Here is a 16655-nt window from a genome sequence, read left to right as displayed (position 1 = left end):
AGGATTTTTCCAAAATCGCTCGACCCATGACTAAACTTCTCGAGAAAGACAGTACATTCGACTTCAATGACGAATGCTTACAAGCTTTCTCCATTCTAAAAAATAAACTTACGAATGCACCCATTATGGTATCACCCGACTGGTCCAAACCTTTCGAACTAATGTGTGATGCTAGTGATTTCGCGATGGGAGCTATTTTAGGTCAACGTCAAGATAACAAATTTCAACCAATCTACTACGCAAGTAAAACACTTACAGGAGCTCAGTTGAATTACACAACTACTGAGAAGGAGCTTCTTGCAGTAGTTTTTGCTTTCGATAAGTTTAGATCTTACTTAGTGTTATCTAAAACAATTGTTTATACCGATCATTCAGCCCTAAAGTACTTATTCAAAAAGCAAGATGCTAAACCTAGACTAATTCGTTGGATTCTTCTCCTACAAGAATTCGACATTGAAATTAAGGATAAAAAAGGAGCTGAAAATCTCGCTGCAGATCACTTATCCCGTCTTGAAAATCCTAACTTAGAAACACTCGATGAATCTGTTATTCACGATACTTTTCCGGACGAGTTCCTTATGAGAATTGAAACAGAAGAAGAAATTCCATGGTTTGCGGGCTATGCTAATTATCTAGCCGCGGGAATTCTTGTTAAAAATCAAACTTATCAGCAAAAGAAGAAATTCTTTGCTGATCTGAAGTTTTACTTCTGGGAAAGCCCTAACCTCTTTCGTATAGGGGCTGACCAAGTTATTCGTCGATGTGTATACGGCAAAGAAGCACAACAAATTCTAGAGCACTGTCATGAAGGACCGGCTGGTGGACATTTCGTACTAAGCTATACAGCCAAAAAGGTTTTTGACTCAGGTTTTTACTGGCCTACAATTTTTAAAGATGCATACAATATGGTAAAAACTTGTGATGCTTGTCAAAGATCTGGAAATATCTCCAAGAGAGACGAAATGCCACAACAAAGCATCCTAGTATGCGAAGTATTCGACATTTGGGGTATTGACTTCATGGGTCCATTCCCCGCTTCTAACAAATGCAAATACATTCTCGTGGCAGTCGATTACGTTTCTAAATGGGCTGAAGCAAAAGCCCTACCCACTAACGATGCTCAAGTTGTTGTCAGCTTTCTTAAAAATCTTTTCTCGCGTTTTAGGATTCCAAAAGCATTAATCAGTGATCGTGGAACTCATTTTACAAATCAACTACTCAAGAAAGTGCTTAAAAAGTACGAAGTTAATCATCGTTTTTCAACTTCTTACCACCCTCAAACGAGTGGCCAAGTTGAAAACACAAACAGAGGTCTTAAACGAGTTCTAGAAAGAACGGTTAAAAATAATCCAAAAATATGGCATCGAAAGCTAGATGATGCGCTTTAGGCATTTAGAACTGCATTCAAAACACCCATCAGTACTACACCTTTCCGATTGATTTACGGTAAGGCGTGTCATCTACCTGTCGAATTTGAACACAAGGCATACTGGGCTCTGAGAGAATGTAATACCGACCTTGTGAAAGCCGGAGAAAACCGATTCTTACAACTGAATAAATTAGATGAATTAAGACTACAAGCGTATGAAAACTCTAAAACATACAAGGAGAAAACTAAAAGATGGCACGATGCACGGTTAAAAGAAAAGAAAGAATTTGAACAAGGGGATAAAGTATTAGTATTCCAATCACATTTTAAGTTTTCACCTAGGAAACTTAGATCCCGATGGACTGAGCCATATATAATAAAACAAGTTTTTCCATCTGGATATGCAGAATTATATAGCAAAGACGGTGGAACTTTCAAAGTGAACGGTCATCGACTCAAATTATACTTTGAAGGAATCAATACTACGGAAAGAGACGATATCACATTTTTACCCTAAGGACAAGTAAATTCAGGGTAACTTTAAGGTTTTTCAACTCCATTCTCGAACTTTATTTTCATCTTTAAGAGTGGGGTTTGTTCGGTCTTTCCCTAGCAGACACTAAAGAACTAGTCTTCTCCCTCCACTCTACCTTTTTATTTTTTCTTTTCGTTTTTATTTATTGTTTATTTTCAAGATGCACAATCAATATGTCTACAATCACTTCTTTTTGATGTGCGATAAAATTTTACCAAGGGATGTGGTATTAGATATAAAGAATATATGCGATCAGGCGAGTAAAGAAATAAGGCAAAAACTTAATGAGAAAAATTATGCCAAAGGAAAATCAAAATCAGCTAAGAAACGTCGAGCGCGTCATTTGGGCAAATGTGTAAAATGTGGAAAACCAGCTCATTACGGAAATTGCCCAAAGAACCAGACAGACTCTAATTACGAGTACGTAACCTTATGCCGAGAAGGGCCTTTTAAATGTTCAAAGGAAAACCTCTTAAACCAACGAGGTTACGCCTACGAAGCTATGGGGGGCGAAATGGTACGACTCCACTATGAGGGATTATTTAGAATGAGAGCTGTAAACCAACAGCAAGGGGAAGAACAAGTAACACCGGAAATGGAACAACAACTTCAGAATCTACACCCGAACCTGAGATTTCCTTATGATTTACCTAACTGATTACAAAAGGTTAAGGACTTACTTTCTCTGGTCAATAGAAACATCTCTCCAGTATACGTTGTGGATTGGGCTCCTTTAGGACACCCAGTCAACTTAGATGATCAAATAAGGGGAATTTTAAACCAAAGTTTTACAAACGAATTTTGAATGACTTTGGTTTTTAATGATTTTGAGAGATTGTTTAATTTAAATAGCCATGTATATAGAGAATGGTGTCTAGAGTTCTATTCTACCGTTAGAATGAGTTTACACCTAGAAACTATCAATGACCCTAATTTTCTACAATTTCGACTGGGTGGGGTAGATAGAAGTATGTCCCTAAGCAACGTGACTGACGTATTAGGGATTTACACCGTTGGGGAGATGTTGGCTCCCGATTTTAGGGAGTATATTTTTACAGGAGCTAGATATACATGATATTATGATTCTTCGAGAGTCTGGCAATCTTTTACTCGAAGGAATACATATGAGCCAGGCCAAGAATCATACCTAAAGATCACTGATGTTCGCTTTAATAATTCATAAATTTATAGCGAACACAATAAACCAAAGGTCATTTGTTAATACAGATAAAATTAATTATGTCGACCTTTGGTATTTAGATGCGATCAGAGATAGGGATACATTTGTTAGTATAACCTATGGAGTTGCTTACTTTTTGTCCCATGTTGGTAAAGGTACTAGAGGGACAAGTGACATGTCGGGGGGTCACTACATCACGTGTCTAGGAAACTGGTTCGAAATCGACCCAAGTGAATCAAAGCCTCCAATCCAACCGGTAGATCAAGCTGTTAAAACCTTAGGATTGGATGTGTATAGGACGGCAAAGGCTATACACGTGAGGGGCGGGGTAATTAGTTTAAGACGACAGGAAGTTGTTGCTCCCGCTCCTATAGAGGAGGATGAGGAACCCGCGAGGGAAACTAGGAGGAGACGCAGACAGCCAGATCAGGCTAGTTCATCTAGTGCAGGTATTTCTGATTTTGACATGCTACAAAACTCGTTTGATTCATTGAGTTTAGACGTAAGAAACTCATATGAAACATGGGGACAGAGATCAGAAAACCAATACACTAGTTTATCTCGACAGTTAGGGGATGTAAGAGCACCCCAATTAGATCAGGGTAATATTCTAGAAAACATCCGCTACGATCAGAGGGGCCAGGGAGCACAGTTAGAGTGGGCGCATCATCAGGCATATTTATACGCAGCTAACCCACAGGCTTACACACCCTCAGCCTTTCCTTCATACCCCCAATGGAAAGCACACGGTGACCCTCTACCTCCACCTTATGACCCCAACGCTGCCTTAGCCGCAAGTCAGGAAGCCTATTGGCGTTTTTACGAGGAACAACGCCTAAATGAACAACGACAGCAACAACAGCGGGAACAGGAAGATCAGGGAGGCCCTGCATGGTCATTTTTCTAGTTTTCTTTTTAGTTTAGAACAATTTATTTGTATTTGTTTGTATAAAATGATTTTTTATGGTGTGTTAATTTACTTTTATATATTTTATATTTACAAAAACTTTTAGTGTGGGGTAAAATTTTTGTACTACTAAAGTACAACCCCATCTCGTTTGTGTTTGACATATTTGTTGACAGGTACTTATGATGATGAGATTCGACATAGCAAAACACGAAAGCATTATTGTGATAAAAAGGATTGGATATGTTCATACAATAAGCATTTTACAATCTCCAATTGCTTAACAAAGGAAGTTCTAAACACTTTACATTTTTTGTCCTCTCAAATTTATACATTTAATCTGATTTTATGTAATGAGGGCATTACATAATCTTAAGTGTGGGGTGGGAGTGTATAAATTCTCGAGAACTTATAATTTAGTGGTTTTTATGAAAATTTTTACAAATTTTAAACAAATATAACTAATCAATTTTTAAGGTAATTACGAGCAATTAAAGATTAGGTGTCAAAAACTGAAATTATTGTCTCCATACATTAAAAATACATAAGTTTATTTGATTAAAATATATAAAAGAAAACCCAGTATAACAAAATTTATAAACCCCATATGTTTAGAACCATTTATCACATGTTTCTATGAAGTTTATTGCAGATATCATTACTTTAGAATGTATAAACCTGAAAATTTCATTCGGGAAGTAAAGTCTTCCAAAATGACACACTTGCTAACCTATGTTAGAAGATGTAGTCCAGAACAGCTGTAGGTTGACGAAAAATCTTGAAAAGTCATCTCTATCATCGGCTGGAAATCCACCTCACCTCAGCATCAAACAGGGTTTTTGGTGGTCAGACTTATCCTAACCATGAGATGGATCTGTCTCGTACAATGGGGGGCACATTGCAAATTAGGTTTTAAGACTAATGAATCTAATCCCCAGATGGATGATCTCAGTAAAGATCAACCGCATCTATGTTTGACCGCGGTCAACATACATATGCCATAACAAATTGAGGTGTGCAAACTCATGGTTCATCGATGATATTTGGACACGATATAATTTTATTCTAAAACTTATGCTATTTTATGAATTATATTGTGTAAAACCATTTTTAGGACATTCGGTTTCAAGTTCCATGATACTTCAATTATGGGGGCGGATAGCTTGCTAATCGCCGACTGAGACTTTGGTTTTCAGTTACCCTCAACCGGAATTTGAGGTTAAAACCAGAAAACGTGTCTAGTATAAAAACTAGCATGCCATTTTATAAAATCATAAAACGTTTTCATAAGGTCCAATTTTCCCTAAGGATCTAAAATTTTAAACCTTAATCACGAGTTTCTACTTTGTTTCTGTTGTCAGAATTTCATTTCGTGTGGTGTGTGTGTGATCCAATAAATATTGTGTAGTGTTTCCAACTTATTCCATATAGCGTGTGTTTCATTTCGTGTAGCGTGTGTTGTGTGATTTAATGTTCGATATGGAAAAATATGTGATGTTCCGATTCTATTTAGAAGATATAATTGCTTGAGGACAAGCAACATTCAAGTGTGGGGTATTTTGATATTGCTTTAAACATACATATATTTCGACGCAATATCATTTATATTTCATCAGCTTTTACCGAAAAGAAGACATTCAAATGCATAATTCACGAGAAAAACGACAAAAGTAAACGCGAGCTTGAAGTTTGAAGAAATGATAATAAACGACGAATTTAAACCAAAAATATATCAAAGATAAACGTTACTTGAATACAAGTCCAAGATGATCGAAGAGAAAGAGTTCAAATGAAAAATTCCAAGTCGATATACGTAAACACGGGATCAACAAAGAACAAACGAAAACATAAAATAAAAAAATTGCCGTTTACTCTTACGCGGATCGCGTATGTAACTACGCGGAATGCGTAGTATTTAAGTCCTACGCGAAACGTGTGGGTGTCTACGCGAAACGCGTAAGGTTGAAACCAGATTCAGATTCAAATGCAAATGGGACGGTTGCTTTTTGGGTTTAATATTACAACTTTTCAGCTTTACAGATACAAAGGAGAATATACAGAGAGAATTCACCTACTACTTTTGATCAACTTCTCAGATAATATATACGCAATACTAGTGCAAGGAAAAGAGGATAGACACATTTCACACATACAATTTAACACAGTACACAAATTTAAGTCAGTACACATCAATATTATTTTCTAGTATCTTTTGTACTCTGTATTAATTTCAGTTTCAAGATTCAATTTTTAGGATAGTTTCAGTTTTAAAGGTGTATTGTTCGTGATTAAGGGTATTATTGTACGCGCTAAAGGGGTGTTGTTATTGTAATTTTCTACCGTTTAAAGTAAATGAGAGTGAAGATTTTCGTAAGTATATCCCATTAAAATTATCGTTATCAATTTTTATCGTTATTATTATGTTTGTATATTTATATTTTCATGTTTACCCTAGTATAATGAGTAGCTAAATTTCTCTAGTGTTTGCTTAGATGTAGAGCCCCTAGTGAAATGGATTGTTATCATTTGTAAGAATTAAAATGTAACTTTAGTATTTTTAACATTGAGCCTAATTAAAAGAACCATTATTATGTATTTGGATATTTAACCCCTGTCACTTAATTCGTTAGATTAAAATAACGAAAGTATTTTTATTTATATAAATTAAGCTTCAACATTAAAAGTGATCTAGACGAACTTATGACTAATTTACTAACACTAGCTTAGAAGTAAGGTTCGGTGGTTTAGGTAATATCACTAGTCATATAATAGTGAAATTGTAAAAAGGGAAGCCGTTATGATTTGGGTTTTGGCGAAAGTCAAAACTGGGTTGGGTCTCAATTTAAATACTTAAAGACTAGTAACTATCTAAATAGAATCCGATGAAAATTAGATTTAATTTAGTTAGTTATAACTTTATATTTATTCGAAAGAAAAATATAAAGTTTATTACTAAAACATTTTAAATAGGGCTTAAACTCAAAAACAATCCATGGATCTAGAGGTGACACATTTAAGTAAACACCCCCATTTATACATATTGTAAAATTATTATTATTATTATTATTTACGTATTATTATTATACACTAAAATTAAAAATATTTATCTAATTACTCAAATCTGTACCAGCACTGTTTTTCACATCGATTATATCATACGCGGATCGTGTATACATCACACGATACTCGTACGTTTTAAAACATACGTGGAACACGTACATCATTACGCGAAACGCGTAAGTATTAATACGAGTACTGTAGCAATTTGGTTAAAATCTAGGGTTTTAAATATTTTATTATTATATTTAAGTTATTAATTTATAAGTAATATTAATTATTATAATTTATAATTAGTAATTAGTTTATAATTAGTTAATTATTATAATTCCTATTAATTTATATTAATTTAATTAAAACATGTTATTTAGTTAATTTAAATAAATTTATATTATAATTTCTCAAAACAAAATTCTAATCAATTAGTTTTATTAAAAGTTATTATTTTATTAATTATCATTTAGTAATAAACTTATTTTTATCACAAATAATATAGATTCATTTAGTTCATTTCTTTAATGATTATAAATCATATAATCTTGTAATTTTAATTAATAAGTAGTTCAATTAAATTAGGATTAAGTTATATTTTATTATTATTATGTAGTATTATAAATTCCTAATCCATAACCCCCTTTAAATAAGTTTAACTTCAAAGACTATTAAAAATCATTTAACACTGTCTCCCTGTGGAACGTACCGGATTTACCAACAAACTAAACTAGGCGAATAGGACTAGTTGCCTATATGTGTGAAATCAACCTGAATTCATTAAAACACCATATATACAATAAATCAATTCGTGTAACAAAATAACTCAAATCCATTCATAAATAAAGGTACTGTTTCAACGCATCATATAGTGTTGACTTGACAAGTGTGATAGCGTGATAGATTTTGTAATGGTATCTGGTGATGATTGTGTAAGACCACGTGTATCGCTAAAAACCCGCGGGATGGGATCCTAGTTGGCAAAGATGCCACGCCCCAAAAATGGCACATCCAGGCGTTGCTTTTCATTTTATGGGAAGCGTCAGTTGGTTTCCAACCCAAGAAGGAACAGATGTTGCTTTTAATTTTATCCACATGTCACTCAAAGATTGGTGCTTTTATACTACCTTACCAATTATATTTTAATACATCATCACAACACTCATCACCCACACCACCATTACTTTACTCCAAAAACTCACACATCATAGTCATTAAAAAATTGCAAAGAACAACTCACACCACCAACCTCTGCCCATTTCAAATGGTCTAATAGAGAGTATGTTCCACCATTTTTATTTTTATTTTTTATTTGAGTTAAAAATTATTAGTTTAAAAGTAAACACAAATATAAATATTTAAATTATTGAAACCACTTAAACTAAAATTAATAAAATGGTTACAAAATATCAAAAGTCCTAAAAGTATAATAGAATTACTACTTTACTAAAAGTCTTAAAAATAGAAAATTACAATTATTAAAAGTCCTACATTAACGCTCCTGATTCGGGACTACTTAAGAATCGGAGAGACCGGATTAGTTATCCACCAGCATAAATATAAAAGATACAATTGAATTCAACTGTTGTTTTCCTTTGCTCGTTTTTTTCTTCCATACTTCGTTATGAAACAAGTGCAACAATTTCGTCTTGTCTTCATCTAAATACACAATATTCGAAAAGACGAATGATATTTCTTTTTCTAGCAATTCCTTCAACTTTGATATATTAAAGTCACAATTTTGAAGTTATTAAATTCCATTATTGCACCGCCAACGTACGACTTTCAGTCAACTGTTGGTTTACCCTCGTAATGTACGTCGAACGAAATCCGATTCGGAGCCATGGAGTTGTTGAGAGAAATGTAAAAAATGGAATAAAATGTTCAAAAATTGTAGAGTGAATGATGAATTGTAGATAGAAATGTATGAAATGTGTGTGTACAGTGTTGTTAAAATGTGTTATTTATAAGTAAAATATGTATAATTTTGAATATATTATATTTAATATTTAAATTTAAAATTAAAATTAATAAATTATATCCGTTTCATCCATTGCCAACAGTTGAATAGGAATCATCAAATAGAAACGCGCCATGTTGCCTTCACGCTACCTTTCCTTTCCGTGAAGCAGTCATCGCGCTGGACGAATTTTCCATCCATCACGCTGAGCTGTAGTGCCATGGTGGCGTGATGGTGACGATTTTCAAGTGATGGCGCCGCGTTAAAAACCGTCATAGTTATTGACATTTTTAATTTATCACCATATTAACTTTATATAACTTTAAATACCCTTATAATAGTTATAGTCAAATGATATATAACTAGCAAATTTTTTATGTGTACATGATCATTTTTTTTAACTTTAACAATTGGTAATTTTTACTATATCATTGTAAAGTTTTCATTCAACTAACTGATAGTTTTACGGGTCCTTTAGCTAGTTATTATTATTATGCAATTTCAATGACGCATATGCAATCAATACGCAATTTCAAATAATGACTTTGCAATTTTGAATAATGGTTGTGATATTTCAATAATAGTTATGCAATTTCGAACAATGATTATGAAAATTTAAATAATAGATATGCAATTTCAAATATTGGTTATGAAATTTTGAATAATTACTTTGTAAATTCAAATAATAGCTATGTAACTTCAAATAATAGATATGCAATTTCGAATAATGGTTACGCGATTTCAAATAATAGCTACACAATTTCTAACAATTATAAATCTTGTAAGTGAACAAGCAATGTGATTGGCCAACTAGGATGTCAATCACTTTTAGAAACAATTTTAATTTTCATTATATTTTTTTCGAGACTAGATTTTTTCTTTTTTAAAAAGAAAAACATTTATTAATATAAGCTTATAGTATAATTTACATTGCCTCGAAATATTCTAAATTATACAAAGACATGAGCTAGATTGTGACCATATAGAGCATTAAGGTGAGGAATAAGCACGAGGAATGGGAATGTAGTGTTGATCTAGCAGTTACAAAGCAAACCTATTTCAAATCACTTAGCCCCTAACCTTAAAGCACTGTATATTATTCTATCAACCGGAAAATAAAACAGAAAATAACACAGTTATATATTTGGCCTGACTACTTGAAAAGTAAAGCAGATTGTCATTTGCATGTGTGTTTTTATGCACAACAAAGGCTTCATTGGGCACCTTTTCTTTAATAAATTAACCCAACAGCACGAAACTCATTTGAAGCTTTTTATTTGAATTTCATTGACCATAATTGCACATGTGCGGCATTCTTTTCCAAATGCGCAAGCGTTACAATTTTTTCAAATTATGTAGCCGGTTATCCGCTCGATTTCTTACCACAAATGGAGACCTTGTGAAGTTTTTAGACCCGGATTTTCACCTTTAAATGCCTCGGCAATATTCGAGAGATGTAAACAGTTAAGAGACCACCATTTGCGAACGTCATCCTACACATTTACAGCTCTTTTGCAGGAAATTAGCGTGTGATATATCGTTTTAACATCATCATCATCACATGTGGGACATCTAACCGAGTGTATATCGATACTTTGGGACTAAAAGTGATAAACATAAAAAAAATCACATGGACCGAAAATGTAATTAATTAATTAATTAATTCTTTTACAAAATTTTATTATTATTATTATTATTATTATTATTATTATTATTATTATTATTATTATTATTATTATTATTATTATTATTATTATTACTATTACTTTTATTATTATATGCAACTGCAAATAATGACATTGCAATTTTGAGTAATGGTTATGATATTTCAAATAATAGTTATGCAATTTCGAATAATGATTATGCAATTTTAAATAATGGTAATGCTTTTTATATATTTGTTGCAAATTTGAATAATTACTTTTAAAATTTTAAATAATAGCTATGTAACTTTGAATAATAGATATGTAATTTTGAATAATGTTTATGCAATTTCAAATAATATCTACACAATTTTTAATAATTATAATTTATAGTAATGACTATGTAGTTTCAAATTGAATAATCACTTAAATATAATTTGCATAGCCATTTCTCCATTATTTGAAATAACATAGCTATTATTCGATTTGATAATGTATTATCACTATTAGAAGTTTCATAGTCATTGTTCGCATTTCCATCTCTCTTATCCTTAATTAGAAAAGTTTTATGATGACATTTTTTTGACTAAAAGGACACTTGTCAAAGAATAAACCTTTAGATGACTTTCTATATATCCAATCCCAGCCATTCAAAATGCAGATGACATCATTTAGCTTTTTACGCAGCAGTTACCATCCTTAATTACCCTTATGCCCATAAATAAAAATTAAATCAACCAGGCATACCCGCTACACTTGATAAACCCGATATACATTTTAACCCGACCCATACAATAATCCAGCCCCTCTCACTTTTTTAAACACCCGTCAAAAAAAAAAAAAAAATTTACACAATATTTCCACCCTAAAGATGAACTTACCGCTCCATCTCAATCTAAATTTCAATTTCAATTGATTATATTCAATCCAGATAAGTTTATCAATTGCAATCGATTGTTAAACCCTGAAACCAAAGAAACCATAAACATCCTTATGTATCCCCTTCCAATTTCGAGTCAAAAACCTTGAAATCAATACGTAAATTAGCGATCGAGATTAAGATGGATCCCATTATATAAGCTGCAAGATAAGGTAATTTAAGTAATTACGTTTCAAACAAACACAAGCAATACCCATTCTTGAAGTTAGTCATATTCATATGGTAATATTTTTGGTTTATTGATTTATTACTTTTTATTTACTAATTTTACTTCATATATCATACTAAGATATACACTATATAATATATGTTTCTTAATTTATTCATACATCGAGGTATCCTACTATAAGTTTTTACACTTTTTTTTTAATTTATTTAAAAGTAACGTTTTCTAATATCATTATGTGTAACGGTTTCTACAATAACTGCAAGTCTATAAACTGTTAAAGGTCAGACAATTACATAGTCATTGGCAGTTGTAAACGTGTGTTCCAATTTCACTCCACGCTTTAGCAGTTGTGTTTGCAAAAACAACTGTTCCTTTTATCAGCTATAAATTCCCTCCCTCCCTACATTATTCATCACAATACACACCTCTGCAATTCCATTCCATCAATTTTAATTTGCTATTTTTGTACCGTTTGTTTTAAGTTTACGATGGCTACCAATCAGGATGTCTTCACCCCTCTCAATCGTTTGACTCTCAATGTTGCTGAAATTGTGAGGATCCTAGTGAAAGTGTTTATCACGTGGGCAGTTACTTGTTTCAACAATCCGAAGGATGTTAGTTGCCATGAGATGATACTTGTGGACTCTGAGGTAATTTACATATACTTATAAGGTTTTTTATATTCGTAGAAATAGTTTTTTTTGTACAATGTTTAACCTATGAAACGTATGTTGTTTTATGTACATTTGAGATACTTATACATATGTATTCATGTCAAACAACAGGGCCACAAGATTGTTGCAAGCGTGATGCATCACATGTATGAAGATTTTAAGACCCAACTTGCTGAAGGGAACTTTTGTATCGTTGAGCATTTTGGTGTTCAACCATATAAAGACAAGATCAAGTTAGTCAACAATGAGCACAAGGTGAATTTCTATCGTATGACTAAGGTGCACCTCATAGAGTTTCCTATTTCATCATACGGCTTCAGACCTGTTAATTATGATGATCTTATTGGAATGAAATATAAAATTATAGAGCCTATTGGTAAGTTGTTACATGTTTTATTAGTCACTACCAACATTCTTTAAATCTGTATGATTCATAACTGACCTGTTAACATATGTCAACCTGTTGTCTTCAATTGTTGCAGATGTAGTTGGTCAAGTTTCATCCATCCAAAACTTGCGTGTAAAATCTGAAAATGGAAATGAGACAAGGTCAATTAACTTTGTTCTCCAAGATGTGAGGTATATTTTTATAAAATAACTATTATATAAACTTTATTACTACATGCATAAAAAGTTTAATATTTCATACAATAAGGTTAAGTAAATACTTTTATATCCATATGCAGTGCCCAAAAAATTGACTGCACTGTTTGGGGAGAACATGCGAACCAGATGGCTCAGTATGTTTCAAGTAAAAGCTTGTCTGATAATCACATGGTTGTTTTGCTTCATAATACTAAATTGTCAAAATGGAGAGGTAATATCACTATAATTTATTTGGTTTCCATAATTCAATAACATTTTTTTTAAATTTGGTTAAAACATGATACTAATTTGTGTCATATATGTAACAGGCACTCCTCAAGTTAGCAACCATTTATTTGGGTGTAGAATTTTCACGGATTCACATATGGAACCAATATCCACTTTCTTAACAGTGTATGTATTTTTTTTAATTACTATACAAATCATATCAGTTGTGTTTATTTCACTTGTAAACACACCAAATTATTTACCCTGACTTAAATATGTAACATAATATGTTTTGTTATTTGTAGGGTTCAAAACAATGATGATGATAATACAATCCCACTTGAGACTCCATCAATTAATATCACAACTGAAGTGTTCACTGCAGTTGACGACTTTAAAGATAACCCCATCAAAAAAGTTGATGAAATTAAATATATTATGGAAGTAAGTAACTCACATATATTTGATATATAATTTAAGTTTACTGCTATTAACTTTTAAGGTTTGATACAAGTTATAACAAAAGCATCTATTTCTGTTTTTAATATTATGAATTATTTTTGGATATCACAAGAAACTGCATTTGTAGTCAAAGGTGAGGTGGTTAAACTCTGTTGTGATGATGTGTGGTATTATTACACATGCATATCTTGTGTGAAAAAGGCTAGAAACAAGTCTGTTGTCTCTGGTGGTGAACCCGTGTATGAATGTGACAAGTGTGGTAGGGTGAAATATGTCACCAAACGGTATGAATACTTATTCATATATTAATTCATTTTAATATGCATTAATACAATTTCATATATCATCCTATAGTAGCCTATCAGTTAACATTAACATTTAATATAATTTAGTCTTATGTTTAAATACAAAATGCTCATCTCATTAAAATGTTGAATGTTTGCAGTATTTGAATGACACTTCATGTGAAGGACAGCTCTGGTACGACCTCATTTGTTTTGTTTGAAAACAATTTTGCAAAGATACTTAAGCGTAGTTGCAATTGGCTACATGCTAAGTTGGATGTGGTAAACAAATTCTTAATATATCTTATTTTCATTTATTAAATTTATATGTGTCAGCAATTTGATGTCTTCTTAAACTACATGTTATACTTTATACTTTATTACCTGATGATTTGTTCTACTTATGAATAAGAAGTTTGTGTTTCGTGCTCGTGTCTCAGTATTCAATCTTGAATTTGACTATTCTGCGTACACAGTTGACCAGTTGACTGACGATCAGGCCACTCTAGATTATGTTGCTGAGCCGCTGGCAAATCGGTTGGGAAATGCTCAAAATATTGTCCTTGATGTTGAAAACCCTGTGCATGAAGCGAATGAAGAGCCTGTTAATGAAGTTCCGCTTAATGAAGTGATTGTCAATGAAGTGGTTGTTAATGATGTACCCGCGAATGAAGTTCCTGTGACTGAAGTTTCTATCAGTGAAGTGTCAATGAAGTGAAGTATCAATGAAGTTGCTATCAATGAAGTGTTTGAGAAGTTGGTTTGTGCTGAAGATGTACCAGTTGAAGAATAAGGTTGATCATATGATTTAGGTACCGAAGATGGAAGACATATGACAAGTTAAATATCATTTTCTCATTATTTTTATGCTGTTTTAAGATTTCGTTTTTTTTCTTTCTTTTGTGCAAGTTGTGGTACTTTGTTTTTCTTTCTTTAATTTTAATTATCTATCAACTATCACTACTGGTATTTTATTTTAAGTGTTTTTATTTAATCCCAGTATTTATATTTGTGGCATTCTTTATCAGCTTCTTATTTTATAGTATTTTAGCATCTATTTCACACAAAGATTAAGGACTAATCATGAAAATTTGTCTATTAAGCATTTTTTTTTTTATCTTGTATAAAAACATACCCGCGAATGTGCAGGTTATAAACTAGTTATAATTATATGAAAGTACATTGTTATTATTTAAAATATTATTGTTATTTAAATTGAATATACTATTTTAAAATGTCAAAACAATATGAAATTATAAATAAAAAATTTTGTAATTCACGACACGCTGCATACCTCTTTTACTAGTTAATACTCTGTATAATATCATGTAACAAATTAAATACTCCAATAAACACCACTATAACATGAAAAGAGTTAAATCAATCAATTGTGTTTTGAACATTAAAATACATTATGATTATGATGATGATGATGATTAGTAATTATTACCATTGACATTTTAAAAAAAAAAAAAAACACACACACACACACACATATATATATATATATATATATATATATATATTCTCATAATGGATACTGGTCTTAGTACTACTTGATTATTCAGCTGAAAGCAACATTTAAGAAACTAACGTTCTAATCTAGAATCTTATGGCTATCAAAATATAAAACGAATCTTATCATGGATTTATCTAATTCACTTAAGCTTTAATTAGGAACTATATATGAACATAATTTAAATTACAATCTTATGTCCATCAAAAAAATATAAAATTGAATCTTATCATGGATTTATCTAATTCACTTGAGCTTTAATATGAATTATGAACAGAATTCCTAGTAATTGTTATAACAAGAAAATACTTGGCACTTTTTTTTTGAACGGCAATTTTTTGGTATCAGTAAATCATTTATTTTAACGACCCTCATCATTTGCACATAAATAGGTTTACGTTTAGATGGGTAAATCTTTTTTTCATTGATGAATAGTAACCTAGTGTTCAACTTAGAATATTCGTTAATTAAAGGTGTTTTAACAACAAAGACCTATCTAACTTTCAACATGTAAATTGTTTCACATCAGATTAGAAATAAATTGTTAGTCCTATATAAATTTAAAGTAGTAACTAACTAATATCTGTCACCGACCATGATTTTAGTTGAAATTGAAGATACCCGGTTAATCCATTCTTTTAGTTGTGAGAGCTGTTGATAGACGTGTAGGGTGTGACGAGCACGCCATTCGTGATGGCAATAAAGTTAACGTACATGTTCTCAAGGATATTTGCATATTAATTAGTTTCTGACTCATGATATTGGTGTTTAACGATGATATTGCCCTGAAAAATTAGTTTTATAACATCTCCACTAAGAACGTTACTTGCAATAAAGATTGTAACATCCGCATATCGGGCCTAGTCGAAATAGACTACTTTGCCCTTATGTGATATTAAATGTGATTTATATAATTATATGTTTACAATTATTTGATTGTTTGGTCGAAAATCAATTTGTGACAAGGGTCACAGAACATGTTTGTTTGTTTAATTTGGACTCCGTTAGGGTCGCCTAACGAAGTATGTAAGATATTAGATAACTGTTAAATACCCGTGTGATATGAGATATGTGTTAAACCCACTTATATGTATCAGATTCTAGACATTTCCTTCATTTTCTAAAATTGAGAACGTGCCTAAACTCTTGCACATC

At 31.9% G+C, this 16655-nt stretch overlaps 1 protein-coding gene across 1 annotated transcript; it reads left to right on the top strand.

Annotated features, from left to right (window-relative positions):
- The first annotated feature begins 12239 nt into the window (after positions 1-12239).
- On the top strand, positions 12240-14702 carry LOC139891016 (uncharacterized). The gene is made up of 9 exons (XM_071873948.1): positions 12240-12401; positions 12537-12801; positions 12908-13004; positions 13112-13242; positions 13340-13424; positions 13544-13682; positions 13902-13984; positions 14176-14266; positions 14397-14702. Exons 1-9 carry the CDS (start codon positions 12240-12242, stop codon positions 14700-14702), a joined length of 1359 nt encoding a protein of 452 aa, XP_071730049.1.
- Positions 14703-16655: the final 1953 nt, after the last annotated feature.

This window comes from Rutidosis leptorrhynchoides, chromosome 1 (assembly GCF_046630445.1).
Source record: "Rutidosis leptorrhynchoides isolate AG116_Rl617_1_P2 chromosome 1, CSIRO_AGI_Rlap_v1, whole genome shotgun sequence".
Classification (NCBI taxonomy): Eukaryota; Viridiplantae; Streptophyta; class Magnoliopsida; order Asterales; family Asteraceae; genus Rutidosis; species Rutidosis leptorrhynchoides.
This window is presented reverse-complemented; position numbering and strand designations above follow the sequence as displayed.

Bases quoted from the DNA above. Each gene is read 5' to 3' on its own strand.
- LOC139891016 (XM_071873948.1), top strand. From the start codon at position 12,240: ATGGCTACCAATCAGGATGTCTTCACCCCTCTCAATCGTTTGACTCTC. The intron at 12,402-12,536 runs GTAATTTACATA...GTCAAACAACAG, and splicing joins TGATACTTGTGGACTCTGAG to GGCCACAAGATTGTTGCAAG. The intron at 13,683-13,901 runs GTAAGTAACTCA...TGTGTGAAAAAG, and splicing joins AAATTAAATATATTATGGAA to GCTAGAAACAAGTCTGTTGT.